The 14,768-nt window shown below is 37.8% G+C and overlaps 1 protein-coding gene across 1 annotated transcript; it reads left to right on the forward strand.

The window, feature by feature from the left end:
- The first annotated feature begins 12,300 nt into the window (after positions 1–12,300).
- On the forward strand, positions 12,301–13,236 carry LOC128603285 (gamma-crystallin M2-like). Its single transcript, XM_053617595.1, has 3 exons — positions 12,301–12,385; positions 12,463–12,728; positions 12,938–13,236. Exons 1-3 carry the CDS (start codon positions 12,301–12,303, stop codon positions 13,220–13,222), a joined length of 636 nt encoding a protein of 211 aa, XP_053473570.1. The 3' UTR covers positions 13,223–13,236.
- The last annotated feature ends 1,532 nt before the right edge of the window (positions 13,237–14,768 follow it).

Here is a 14,768-nt window from a genome sequence, read left to right on the forward strand (position 1 = left end):
CACACACACATACCCAGACTGGCCTCACTGCCTGCTGAAGTGTCTGCTTGTGATTCAGCACACCTGTAATACATTAGAAGATAAGAGAAAGAGAGGGAAGAGAAGTAAGCCATGTAAACACAGAAGAAGAATGTAGGAGAAAAGAGGTGAGTCTCCAGGGACTCATGATTTAGAACACACACGAGCCCATCTTTTTTTCCCCCCTCTTCGCTTTCTGCTGTACACATTTAAATTATGGTTAAAAAAACTCCAGGCTTGACAAAATCACTTATTTTCCCACTTTGTCTAACTTCAAAAATTTTTAAAAGAGTATTAAATTGTCCCAATTTAGGCTAAGACGATTTTTCTGGCATTCAAATGTACAGTAGCTTACTACACTTTAGTTGAACCCTTTGTGTACACATGTATAATCACAGTTATAATTACAGTTTATCACTTCAGTATAAAGTGGAACTGACTCCTTACATATCTTTGTATGCTGTTAAACTTGATTGCAACATTACACAGTTATCCAATGCTTTGGAAGTGTTTCAGTGGTGTTTAAGTGGTGTTTCTAAGCTATCCATCTTCACCATATATAAAATACAACCTGTGATAAGGACGTGGAAGTAAACTATCAAAACATTTTCACTGTGTTTCTCAGAATGAGAAATAGCATTTCACTTTCTACTCCATGTCTCATCTTGACAGAGGTCAAGTGGCATGGAATCTCACCATCCCTCTGGTTTTCACGGGGGAAAGTGTGTGTGTGTGTGTGTGTGTGTGTGTGTGTGTGTGTGTGTGTGTGTGTGTGTGTGTGTGTATGTGTGTGTGTGTGTGTGTACTGAATCTGAGCTTTGTCACATACATTCCAATACCAGTCATTCATTCCAATACACATGCACAGTAAGATTGTGGGACTGATACAATACATACACTAGGTTAAATAAGAATAGGATAGGTGTGAACATGAGAAAGAGAGGGAGGAGAAAAAAAATCAGCAAATACTACAACTAAAAGCACCAACGCCGGCGAATTTGTTTTTGTGTTTGCATAAGCTTTGACTTCCCTCCCCACCATGAAAAGCATCCTATAACCTTGTGAAAGTTCTGGAAGCCATTTGTGAGATACAGAGTAAAAAAGAAAAACCTGTTTGGTTTATTGCCCTTTAATTAAAAGAAAGGAATGTGTAAACACTTTGGCTGACTGCGTAACGGCTTCCCTTCTCTAAAACCCCAGAGATTTCACATCTAAACCTTATTCTCTAATGAACCAGAAGAGTAATTAAGAAAGTTGGAAACGATATTGATTTACTGAGGTCTAGGCAGGTTTGAGGAATGTAACAACAGTTAGAAGCTAATACGAAGCTGAATAACACTTTAGTGAAGTCCCTGCTTGCATTTAACTTGTGGTTAGCTTTTTGAGAAATTATTGAGCAATGTGTGTGACTGAAAAGTAAATAAAGTCTTATTAGGATTTAAAAAATAATAAATATACGCTCAATATGGGCAACAATGACCGTGATTTTGAACTTGGCATAGTTGTTGATGCCAGCTGGGTTTGGTTTGAGTATCTCAGAAACTGCTGATTCAAGTACAAGTCTCTAGAGTTTACATAGAATTGTATGAAAAGCAAAAAAAAAAAAAAAAAAGAAAGAAAAAGAAAGAAAGAAACACCAAAACACCCAGTGAATGGCTTTTCTAAGAGCACAAAGTCCTTGTTAATCAAAGAGAACCAGGGATATTGGCCTTACTGACTGAAGCTGGCAGAAAAGGCACAGTAACTCAAATAACTCAAGTAACTCGCCATCCTTTACAACCGTGGTGAACTGAAAAGCATCTCAGAATGCAAAACTTGGAAAACCTTAAGGTAGATGGGTTACAACATCTCTATTTTCACTCCTGTCAGTGAAGAACTGGAATCTGAGGTTACAGTGGTCAAAGGCTCATTAAAACTGGACAGATGAAGACTGGTTAAAGACTAGGTCATATCTTCAGTTGTCCCCACTGCGCCCTCTGATTCCTGTTCTTGGATTTCCTTCAGTGTCCAAAGTTAAGCTTACATCCACAATAATTGCATAGACTGGGATATATGAAACATATTTATTACTCTGTTTGTGTGTGTGTGTGTGTGTGTGTGTGTGTGTGTGTGTTTACTAGTGATGAATGAGTTGATGATGTAGTGAACTAGCGTAAACAATATTTCTTTGGAAATAATAAAACACACAACACTCTCTGTGGTGAACTCAGCAGAAGCAGCAAAGACTTTAAATTCTTCGGTTGGAAGTTTGGGGGGCCTCCTCCTCCATCATCACTTAAATCAGCCTTTCTTTAATTGAACAGCATGCGAACAGATGGTGTGTGTGTGTGTGTGTGTGTGTGTGAAGAGAAGAGGAAACCCACATAGTTTATAATTAGCAAAGAAAGGCAGTGCATTCAACAGCTGTTTAGAATTTTAATGTTTTTATACCATGCTTGACCAACTCACTGTTTATGTGTATGTGTGCATGAGTGAGTGAGTTAGAGAGAGAATATGGCCCATCCCATTACAGCATATAACATGTAGATTTCTGCAATTACCAGTGGCAGAGCTGTAATTCTCTCTCTCTCTCTCTCTCTCTCTCTCTCTCTCTCTCTCTCTTGCTGTTTAGTTCCACAGTATAGTGGTTTTGTTTCCTGGTACAAAATCTTTATGAAAACCATTTCTAAGCACACAACCACACCCATGCACACTTACACTTACACACACACACAAACACACACACACACACACACACACACACACACACACAGAAAGAGAGACAGAGAGTGAGACAGAGGGGGGAAAGACCACAAATCCTGGTTTTCAGTTTGAGACCACACGCATAGAAGGCACGTGGCACACATAAAATGAACATGCACACACACACACACACACACACACACACACACACACACACACACACACACACTTCTTTGAAGATGCAAAGCACATGTGTGTCTGATAACATACCACTTTAAAGACTGGCCTGGTTTCCCTTGTAAAGCCCAGACTTTGGCACAATGCTGACAGAATAATGTTTGATATGTTTGGAACAGGACGCGGGAGAGACTCTAAGATTTTACTTCGTACAGAGGAAATAACATCACAAAATACTATTTCTACTGCTCTAATGTGTAAGATTATTAGTAGAGAGAGAATGTTGATAAAGAGGAATTCACCATACTAGAAGCAGCAGAGAACCCTCAGGGCCTTTCAGAGCGTTCAGTCATACGGATTTTGGGGAATTTTTGGTGGGTCAAATTTTTCAAACCAATTAGAATTTTCTCTCCTGTGATGTGTAGATAGATGCAACCATGATATATATAATTCAGTGCATAAGCAGATGAGCAAATTACATCGTTCAGTTGATGTCTACTAGAGCATAGGTAAAAAAAAAAAAAAGAAAAAAAAAGAAAACAAAAAAACAAAAACAGTGAAAACACAGATGAAGTATGCTGTAATCACTGTAATCATATACATAAATTCAACAACACATCAAGGAAATTTGAATAATGAGCCTCAAACCAACAAAGTCAATGTCAATGAGGTAAAATTATGGAGAGATTTGACTTCAACATCATAGGAACATTGATCCCAAACATCTAAAAAAAAAAAGTCAGTATAAAACCTTGGTAAGATGCTCAACAGCAGGCTGAAAGATGGAACATCAAGTTTAGAAAGCAAAGCTTGACAGCTTGCTGAGAGCACTCGACCGTTCACGCCTGCCTGGCTAGTCCAAATGATGGATTTACCAGCATAGCATTCAACCAAGGATCCTGTGGCCATTGCTGATGTATGACATTCTCATCTCCACCATTTAGAACTTTGTAAGGAACATCAGCAACTTTCTCTGGAGGTGGCTGGGGTTGCCAAGGCGTCTCAGTAGCATTTCCCTCTATTGGATCTGCACAAAGCTGTGGTTGCCTTTGAGGTCCATGGACAAGGAGTTAAAGGTGACATAGCATAGATAGAGGATGCAGTACAAGGCATTAAGTTACACAAGTGGTCCAGGCAGGGGTGTTGATAAGGAGAAGAATGAAATAGAGAACAAGAGATAATGGTGTGCTACAAGCAGAGTCCCAAGTGCATCACAAGTGGTGAAAGAGGGGATGCCAGGACTGGAAATATGTTCACACCCCAATTATGACACCGCCAAGGAGAAGGAGAAATGAAGGCTCGTTGAAGGCACAGTGTATCAAGTATCAAGGAGCAGTGGTCCAGCAGAGCAGTTGCACTGAAGCAGAAGGATGCTTGGACCAGGAGGTCCAATAGCTCATACTGATGTCTTACAGTGCCGGGGCAAAGAGGAAATGGCTGAATGTCAATTGTGCTACAAGAAAAGAAAATATTTTCAACTGCTGTCCAAAAGCTCTAGATGAGGGCTGGTGGCATGATCATGTGCTGAAGACCAATGCAGAAGCAATCAGCACAAGGATCATTAGCAGCAAAAAGGTACAGCCCTCCAACGAGACTATTGCCTTCGTAGGTGTGGGTGAGTAGCTGGGAGAAGAATGAATCCATGGGATCTTGGCGAGAGCCTGGAAAATGTTCGTTTACATGGAGAAGAAGTTGAGGATTCGCAAGTATATCAGCAAGACAACTCTGAGAACTGACATAAAACTGGTATCTGACTAAACAAAGAATATCATCCTCATAGAATAGATGGTGCTATGGGAGGAATGCCTGGAGGAGGAAGAAGGTGAGGTATAATGAACTGCCACACAGTCACAAACAATGGAAGTTGAAGTTGGTTTGGTGGGGTGGTCCCTGGTCATACTGAGTGTCACAGGAGAGGAAAGCAATATGGAACACCACTGAGGAAGCAGAGCTTCAATATGACTTTGGATGAACCAAGTCTATGAACATCTGCAATGTAATACCACTTGAATAGAAGTTCAGAAATCATGGTCTGATCAATCATGGTTGGGCCCCCAAGTCAAAGATGTTTGCAGATGAAAGACCTGATACACACAACAACATTCCTGATGATGTGTTCAATTTGCATAATCATGAGTTTCATTTAAAAAAAAAAAAAAAAAAAAAAAACCTCCTACTCATTTTTAGTAACAGTTTGAACTGTTTTTGGTAGGGGGAAGGGAACAGGAGAAACTGGTGGAAACCCACATGGACAAAGAGAAAGCATGCACAGAAACACCACACAGAGATGAACTCAAATTCAGGATTGATTCTGGTGACTGTTTATTTTCATTTACTTTTATGGTATTTGGTAGACACCCTTATCCAGAGCAACATGTGTTTTATCTCATTTATCCGACGGCCCAATGGCAGCTTGGCTGCCACAAAAGGATTTTATCCTGATCGGGGTCATGGTGGCTCAAAAGCCTGGGAACACTGGGCATGAAGTAGGAATATACCCTAAATGGCATGTCAGTCCATTGCGACATATAGTAACATATTTGATAAGCTTTTTTACTGAGGTGTGGATTTTGCAAATTTATCAACCTTTTTTAAACATGAAAATAATTTAATTTATAAATAATTAGATAACAAGCTTTTCAAGATTCATCTCTTGTTGACACAGTGTTTGCAACCAACCTTTGGCCTCTAGACGCACACAAACCATAATCTTGGCAAATCCATTAACAGGCATATGGTCCATTCCAATAAGATAAGGCTCTTCCTCTAAGAAATTCCAGCTCATTAGAGTGAAGCTTCTTCAGCAGGTCCGTGTCTTATTTTTTATGTTTTCTGTACCTCCAAATTCACATTAGATGCGTCCAAATTCACAACCATGTCAGTGAAACATGGTACACGACATTTTTGTAGAATATGATGTTACATAATGCTCACAGGATATAAAAAAGTGTAATTCAGTGACCAGTATATTTCTATGGAGGTTATGTTTCACCCACATGCGAATAAAATAAATAACGACGATGCATTAAACAAGTGCAACATGACTGGTGTGGATTTAAATTATTGGTTTAAATGGAAGTGAATTGCTGTGTGTGATGTGCTTCTGATGTGTGTTGGGGGTGGGGGGGATGCTTCAGAAACACATTGGCCTTTATTTTATGTCTGCTTTTAGTTTTATTTGCTCTGCCTTTTATTTCTCTAGATTCCACTGTCAGACTCTATCATCTTCCCACTGTACACATGCACAAGACACACACTTGGCATACGCACACACTTCTATGCTGATGATATCTGCCCTTAACCTCAGAGTTTCAGGGTTGACCTTCACTGACTGGTTCATCTCCTCTGAATATGTATGTATATGTGTTCAGTTATTTTATTTAAAGGTCAGGGCACATGGTTCACATATCCTGTTAACAGGTGCTAGAATTTTGTTACAGTGTGTGTCGCATGTGTCTGTATTCTCTGACCTTCTGTTGTTTGTTAGTATCTTAGCTGTGCACTGCAACTCATGCATTTAAATCGAAGTCATGGGTAAAGAGTTAAAAAACAGTATGATCCGGTTTAGTGTTCACGGGCTATATCTCTACTTCCTGTAAAGGCTACGGGCAGTTTGAAATAGTTAATATAGCATTCTCCTATTGAAATCCCCTGTGTAAGCTTGAATTTTTCAGTTTGGACCACACTGAAGCTTTTCCCCATTTATACATCTCATAGTACAACAGTATGCTGTTGAATGCTAGCTGGTCTGAGTCATTCTCTCTTTCTCACTGTTTCTCTCACACATGTACACACGCACACCCAAAAGCTCTGTTGTAAGAAAGTCAAATGTCTAAAGAGATTCATTTTATAAAATAAAAAATAATATAATATATAAATAATAAATTAATTTTAGTGCCAGAATTTTTTCTGGCACTAAAAGGTCTCTGAGTGTGACCACTAAAAGCCACCACTAATAGGATGACAGGACATCTACAAATACAGTCGTGGCAATGGTGTAACATAAACAGAAATGCTAAGGGACAGAAAAAATACCCTTATTACTGTACCTCGTGGTCACATTGAATAATGTTCCTGTTGATGTGACCCCATTTTCTACATGAGCGTTGATTACAGAATTCTATAACAAACTGTATAAGAACATCTTCATCATAAAAACAATTAAGATCTTGCAACATTAGACAATAAAATGACATCTTAGCAAGGGAAAATATCTTAAATATGGTCATATATCTAGTATTTCCTATTATAAGATTGCAATAGACTGAATATATGATTATTAAAACTATTTATACACATTTTAAGTAAGTTCAATCTTAAATATCCTTGATCTGTTAGCAGATTTTTTTCCAAATGTTAAGCACTTATTTGTTGCAAGAAGCCACATTATCTTCCAATAGAATAATAATAATAATAATAATAATAATAATAATAATAATAATAATAATAATAAACAGACTGAATAATCTTATATTTGGCTTATAATAATCTCAAAATAAGAAATATTACCATACAATTGCTCAAGTTCAACATATTTTCACTTGCTAAGATATCAGTTTTTGCAGTGTTGGAGGTCTAAACAAAATGTAAGGAGTAAAAAATGATTTTACTTGGAAATGTATTTAGCTACGAGTACAAGTATTCAATTTCAATAACACTCAAGAAAAATCTAAACACCTGAAAATAATACTTAAGTATAGTAATGAAGTACAATTACTCAAGTATTTTTCACCACTGGTGGGAACACAAACTATCCTTGACATCATCATTAATTAACCTGCGGCACTGGTGGGAACATTTCCTGTTCTTCTAAATGTTAAACATTAACCAGTTAAAAATGGCATAATTCAAATAAATGGCAAAGAAATGTCAAAAACAGCTTAAAAACATCAGTATATGCCCATCCATGTTGTTTTTCTAAGAAAGGTATGTACGCAAAAATTGACTGCATGTCGCTTCCACATGGCCATATCTCAAGAGGGAAAGGGTTCTCACATTGTCTCGCTTCCTCCAACCTGAGAGTTGCCAGCCACAGATGTCTCAACATGATTAATGGGTGACTACAGATGGACATGCTCAGTAAGTGGGATATAATCCAAAATTACTATTAAATTTGTAGAGTTTTTTTTTTTTTTTCCTTTCTCAATCAGGCTTCCAGTGTTCAGGGAACAAAAAGCACACACAGACACTCCCACAGAGACCCCTGCCTCCCTTTTCCTCTGTAGTAAATTACTTACATGTGTTTTGGAAAAAGGCCGCAAGATGGACATTCTGAAGGCACCCAAACAAACCAGCGCTCAGATAGCAATCATCTGTAGACTGGAAACTTTCAGCTGTCTGATCAGAGGACATTTAATCAACTGCTGTCTCCCAAAGCCATATGGTCTGGTGCGCAAACACAATCTCTGTTCATCTGACTCACAAAAATGCCACTAATATGCCCATTTGATTTCAATTCATACAATACATACTGTATCTTTTTAGTGCTCTAAATATCCGTATCTGTATTTGGATTTTCCCTGAGGTGGGCATAGCCTAAACTGAAAGGAGGGTTGTATTTTTTTATATGAACTCTACCACTATGACCCCGGAAACACTGGAAAACAATAAACAAAACAGATGGAGAAATGCCATTGCTGTCAGCATGTCTGTGAATTCCGCCTGTGACAGTTACTCAACCTCAGCTATATCAGTCAAGTTCACTGATTCTTTTACAGTCATGTGAAAAAATAAGTACACACCATGGAAATTGGTAGCTTTTTTGACACATTTGTTCAAGCCAACATTTGATCCTCTTTGAAACAGTGCCTATTAATAAAGGTGATACACTATCAAGTGACACTTAAAATTGGCATTTTGTAATAATCTTCACAATTTAAATGAACAAAAAAACAGATCAGTCACATTGAAAAAGTAAGTAAACCCCTACATTTATCACACCTTCAAATCCATAAAATTAGAATCAGGTGTTCAACATTGGGTGCCAGCAAATATAACCTGCTTAGTAAGTACATGTGGAACCTGTCATATTTATACCCCTCTCAAAACTAGTGTCTGGTGTTCTCTTTGCTATTGAGGTGTGTGGTGTCATCATGCCAAGGTCTGAAGAGTTCTGAGCCTTCAGAAAAAAGTTTGTGGATGCCTATGAGTCTGGCAGGGATTTGAAAAGATCTCCAAATTATTTGAAATACATCATTCCACTGTAAGGAAAATAATTTACAAATGGTGCAGTTTTCAAACAACTGCCAATTTGTCCATGACTGGGTGTCCCAGCAAATTTAGCCCAAGAGCAGACTGTCTGATGCAAAAAGAAATCTCCAAGAACCCCACAATTTCATCATAGGATGTGCTAGTAAGTCTTGCAACTGTTGGTGTTAGTGCATGCTTCTACAATCAGAAAGAAATTTCACACATTTGACCTGCATGGGAGGCGTGCCAGGAAAAATCCTTTGCAAGACTACAGTTTGCCAATGAGCATATAGGCAAAGACCAGGCCTTTTGGAATAATGTGCTCTCAACAAACAAATCAAAGATGGAGTTGTTTGGCCACTGTAACAGCAGACATGTTTGGCATAGACCAAAAATAGCTTTTCAGGAGAAGCACCTCATACCAACTGTGAAGCACAGTGGTGGAAATGTTATGGTTTGGGGTTCCTTTACTGCCTCAGGGACTGGAGAGCTTGCATTCATTGATTCAACTTTGAATTCTGTATCGTTTCAAAGAGTGCTTGAAGATAATTTGAGGCCATCTGTCCAAAAGTTGAAGTTGAACCAAAAGTGGACCTTTCACCAGGATAATGAGCCTAAGCACACTAGCAAATCCATCAAGGAATGTCTCAAAAAGAAGAAATGGAGGGTTATGTAATGGCCTAGTCAAAGCCCTGATTTGAATCCCATTAAAATGTTGTGGGAGATTTGAAACAGGCAGTACATGCAAGAAAACCCTCAAACATATTGCAACTGAAAGAATATTGCATGGAAGAGTGGTAAAAAAAAATAAAAATCCTGCAAGCATGGTGGACAATTATGCAAAACGCCTACAAGAAGTTATTTCTGTTAAAGGGGGCAATACTAGCTTCTGAGGCCAAGAGTGTACTTACTTTTTCCACAGAAGAAAATCACATTTATTGATATTTCTATTGAATACATGATTGAAAAAGCTAATCTTCCTTGTGTTTTTGTTCACGTATATCAACTTTATTAATAGGCACTGTTTCAAAGATGATCAAATGTTTGCTTATCCAAATATGTCAAAACAGCCAACAATTTCCATGTGGTGTACTTGTGATTTCACATGACCGTATGTATTTTTTTTTTTTTATACCTGTTTATACCTTGTACAATATTTTCTAACTAATTTAGTTGGTTCTATGTCCTAAAATGTGAAGAAATTAGAGGAAAATGTAAAGAAATTTAAAATGCCCCTATGATGCTATATAAAAGTGGCTAATTTTGTTTTAAAGATCTCATACAATAGGTTTACATACATCCAAGATCAAAAAACATAATTTACATAGCAGCATCACGTCTTTATCTCTGTGTCACAAACGACTCGCTCAGTGATCTGTTCATGCTAAACTCCTCCTTTCAGAGAACCTACTCTGCTCTGATTGATCAGATGTCCCAGTCTGTTGTGATTGGTCTACCACTTACAGCCTATGTCAGAAAGGAAATGACCATTACCATATATGAAGTTCAACTATACAATAATGTTGTCGGTTCTAACTTAACAATTTGAGCCCGAGTCCGATAGTGAGACATCGGAATATCAATCTGAACCACCGTCGCAAGCATGATGAGAACAGGATGTTTCTCAGTGGTAAGTTGTATGTAGTTTGAAAACAGCACGAGTTAGCCGGTTAGCAGAGGCCTACAGCTGTGCACAGGCTGAACACGTATACAACACAAAACTATGCATTTGGAACACTTGGTAGAAAATATATACATAAATAATTAATTATAATTAATTATACTTACAGGTTGTGATCCAGAGGCAACTGGCACTTTACATCCTCATCCTTTGGGAGTCCATGCAAAGTGGTTTTGCTTTTGCAGTACAGAAAACATCTTCTAGACATGAATCTAACTCTTTCAGGATGCAACTACAACTGCAACGTTTGAGGGCGGGTCAAGGTACACATTGTTCACAAGCAGCCAATGAAGACCAGAGGTAGTGTTTTATTGTTACAAACCTACGTAGGTCTGTACAGGAAGTAAGTCTAAAATTAGTGAAGACTCGTTTCAGCTGTTCAGAATTGGTTCTTTCTTTTGGGAGTCATTAACTCCATTTGTAGGGCACTTTCATTTTTTAAACTTTGCAGATTTTTTACTTTCACAAACAGCTATATAACACACTACATAAAATATAATATCTGAAAAAGCATAATAGGGGCACTTTAAATCAACATAACCCTGACCAGGCAGTTACTAAGGATGAACGAATGAATGCTGGGAATACATGTTAATGAATATGGATTTTGTTTGTCCTGCCAACTTTATATCTGACCACTTGTTCATGCACAAATGAAAGTCAAAACTTCCTGCTTGCACTACTTATTAGTTGTATCGCACAGGATCCCAGTCATGCTGCACATCTATAGTATTAACCAGCTGCCTCTGAACCTTTCTGTCAAGTTTTCTGGGGGAAAAAACAAAAACAAATAGTGGGCCTCCTATTTGTATCTTTATCTCTTCATACTAAATAAAGTATTCATAATTGGTTTTATCCCTAGTATAGAGATAATTAAATGTGACAATTAAAAAAGACAATTATTGTTCTAATAAATATATTTTAACTAATAGTGAATATTAGTGGGGATTGTTTACAAGTTTTTTGTGTTTGTTTGATTGTTTTTTTTGTTAAATCCACATTTGTGAATAGTGGACAAGATGCCTGAGCAAGCCATGATATCTCACACAAGTAAGTGGTCATTTTGGTCAGTGATCCAGCTCCTATAAGCACAGACTGCTCATCTGAACCACTAAGCCTTTTTGATCTGCAAAACTGAATGTCCCACAATGTGGGGGAAAAATGTTTGATGAGGCTAGCATCTAGTAGGCTTTTGCATTGAAAGTTTTTTGTATTGAAACTGTATGTAACTGTTCTTTGTCTCAGCTTGTTTTTTTTTTAAAAGGTATTTCAGGAAGTCAGGTATTCAGGAATCATGTATTTTAACAACAGTAACAAAAAACAGATGATCCTAGCATGCTATCTGTATGTATAGACCAAAACAATGTATTTTCACAATAAACAGAGCTACATTGTCTTGCCTATGATGTACATTCTAAAGTCTCTGAAGAGCAAGTCACATGAAATGCAAACAGCAAAAGCTGTAAAGCGCTCCATGGGCCCCTGAGCTATGTTGCTTGGTCAGGAGTTTAGACAATAGGTGTACTATATTGTTTAGGTCTGAACAGGTATAAATGCAAGAGTTAAACCAGGCCGGACATCAGTTCAGCCAGTCAAGCACTGACAAGCAAAAACTGACAGGTCAAAATGATGGGCAAGGTACACAGCAGCAAAAAAGGAAAGGAATTTTATTTCATCAACTAAAACTTTAAAACCTAATTTTTAAAATGTATTGTTTTTCTTCTCAATACAGATCATCTTCTACGAGGACAGGAACTTCGGGGGCCGCTCCTATGAGTGTAGCGGTGACTGTTTTGATATGTCCTATTACATGAGCCGCTGCTACTCCTGCAGGGTCGAGAGTGGGTGCTGGATGGTCTACGATCGTCCCAATTACATGGGCAACCAGTATTTCATGAGAAAGGGCGAGTACGCTGACTACATGAACATGTGGGGCTGGGGTATGAACAACTGGATCAGGTCTTGCCGCATGATCCCTATGGTATGATCATTATGAACAACTGTGTAATGTTTTGAATTTCAAGACCACAAACCACAGCACTGCACAGTTTCATGCTTTTCTTACATTTTGACTCAATAATTAGCTGATCAATTATATATGTTTTGTTAGGGGAAGGACAACACAGTTCTATGTGCTCAGGGGTTTTAGTTTGCCTGAAAGTGACTGTACTGCTTTCTGTTCCCGAACAGTACAAGGGACCTTACAGAATGAGGGTTTATGAGAGGGAGAACTTCATGGGCCAGATGATGGAGATGACCGATGACTGTGACTCATTCATGAACCGCTACCACTGGTCCAACGGCTGCATGTCTTGTCATGTGATGGATGGCCACTGGCTCATGTATGAGCACCCCCACTACAGAGGCAAGATGTGGTACTTCAGGCCTGGAGAGTACAGGAGCTTCAGGGAAATGATGAGAATGGGCGGCATGAGGTTCATGAGCATGAGGCGCATCATGGACTCATGGTATTAAAAGCAATGACGCTATAAGGCCATTTTAAATAAACTGTTTTTTAAAAAGTAAATCAACTGCAATGTTTCTCTTCTTTTCTAAATGACATCCAACTTGTGCCAGCTAATAACATCTAATGTAGAAGAAACCAAACTGTAAAAGCTATGTTGAGGTACAAATATATGACACCATAGGGCACCATGCACACACACACACACACACACACACACACACACACACACACACACACACATCTTTACACACTCATTCACACCAAGGGCAATTTAGCATAGGCAATACACCAACAGGCATGTTTTTGGTAGATGGGAAAAAAACGGAGAACCCAGAGGAAATATGGACACAAGGACATGGGCAGACCATGCAAAGACACTCAGCACAGACAGTAACCAGAGCTAAGGACTGAACCGGAAAACTTGGAGCTGTGAGATGACAATGCTATCGATTACACCACCATGCCACAAAGAATAATACTATGATGATCCATAATTATAGTGGATAGATTTTGAATTTAGTTATTGGCCAGGTAACAAAAAAATATTGATATATCTTTCTATTATTCTTATTCTTTATAATTAGGGGGTCAAGCACCAAAGGCTAGTGGGCACTCTATTTTTATTCTACCTTTACTTATTTTTAATTGTATTATTCTTCTAAGATATGCAGGTTGAATATATATCATCTTATACTGCATTACTTTTTAACAAGTGGTTATAAGAGTGAGGCACTTTTTTTTTTAGTTCTACATATAAAAGAATATGCCTGACATATTAATGTGTATACAACTGGAAAAACATCACTTACATAACTAACTGAGAATTTACTCAGCTCGATTTAAAGTAGCACTGAGCAGAACCCAAAGTTCCTTTGCTCAGCTTGATTGAGTTGCAGCTTAAGTATGAAGTTTGACAACCCTTAAACACTTATGAGGGCAAATGGTTATTACTTTCACATTACATTTATGTAAACCTAATCCTCTATGATTCTGTTCAGTGATTTGTATTTATATCTCAGCCCTCTAGAATTCTCAAATCTGATTGGTCAGAAGGTGTTGACTAATTTTCTACAACAACATGCTCTTTAAGCAGTTTTGCATGAATGTAATAATAATACATTATTCAACTTATTCACTCATGGATAAAAAAAAGGTTACATTTACATTTATTCATTTAGCAAATGCTTTTATCCAAAGCGACTTACAAATGAGAAAATACAAGCAAAGGTCTTGCTGTTATTGAAGGAGTCTCCACTGTCGGTGCTTTGTAATAGTCACTAATGTTTCTGCATTAAAATGTGCTGTTATGAAAAAAAAATCTTCACCATTGATAATTTTTCTGTAACAGTGCACCCCTCATGTTTTATTCCTTACTTAATTTTAGTATGACAACTGGTAGATTTAGATATAATTATAATGATCATTATTATTCGTATGTGTAAAATACTTACAGTATAAATTTACTGTGTCTGAATATGTTGTGCCTAGTAACTAAAACATTACTTTGATAATTTAGAATAACATTACAGTATTCTGCTCCAGCTGGACCCACAC

This window comes from Ictalurus furcatus, chromosome 28 (genome assembly GCF_023375685.1).
Source record: "Ictalurus furcatus strain D&B chromosome 28, Billie_1.0, whole genome shotgun sequence".
Taxonomy (NCBI): domain Eukaryota; kingdom Metazoa; phylum Chordata; class Actinopteri; order Siluriformes; family Ictaluridae; genus Ictalurus; species Ictalurus furcatus.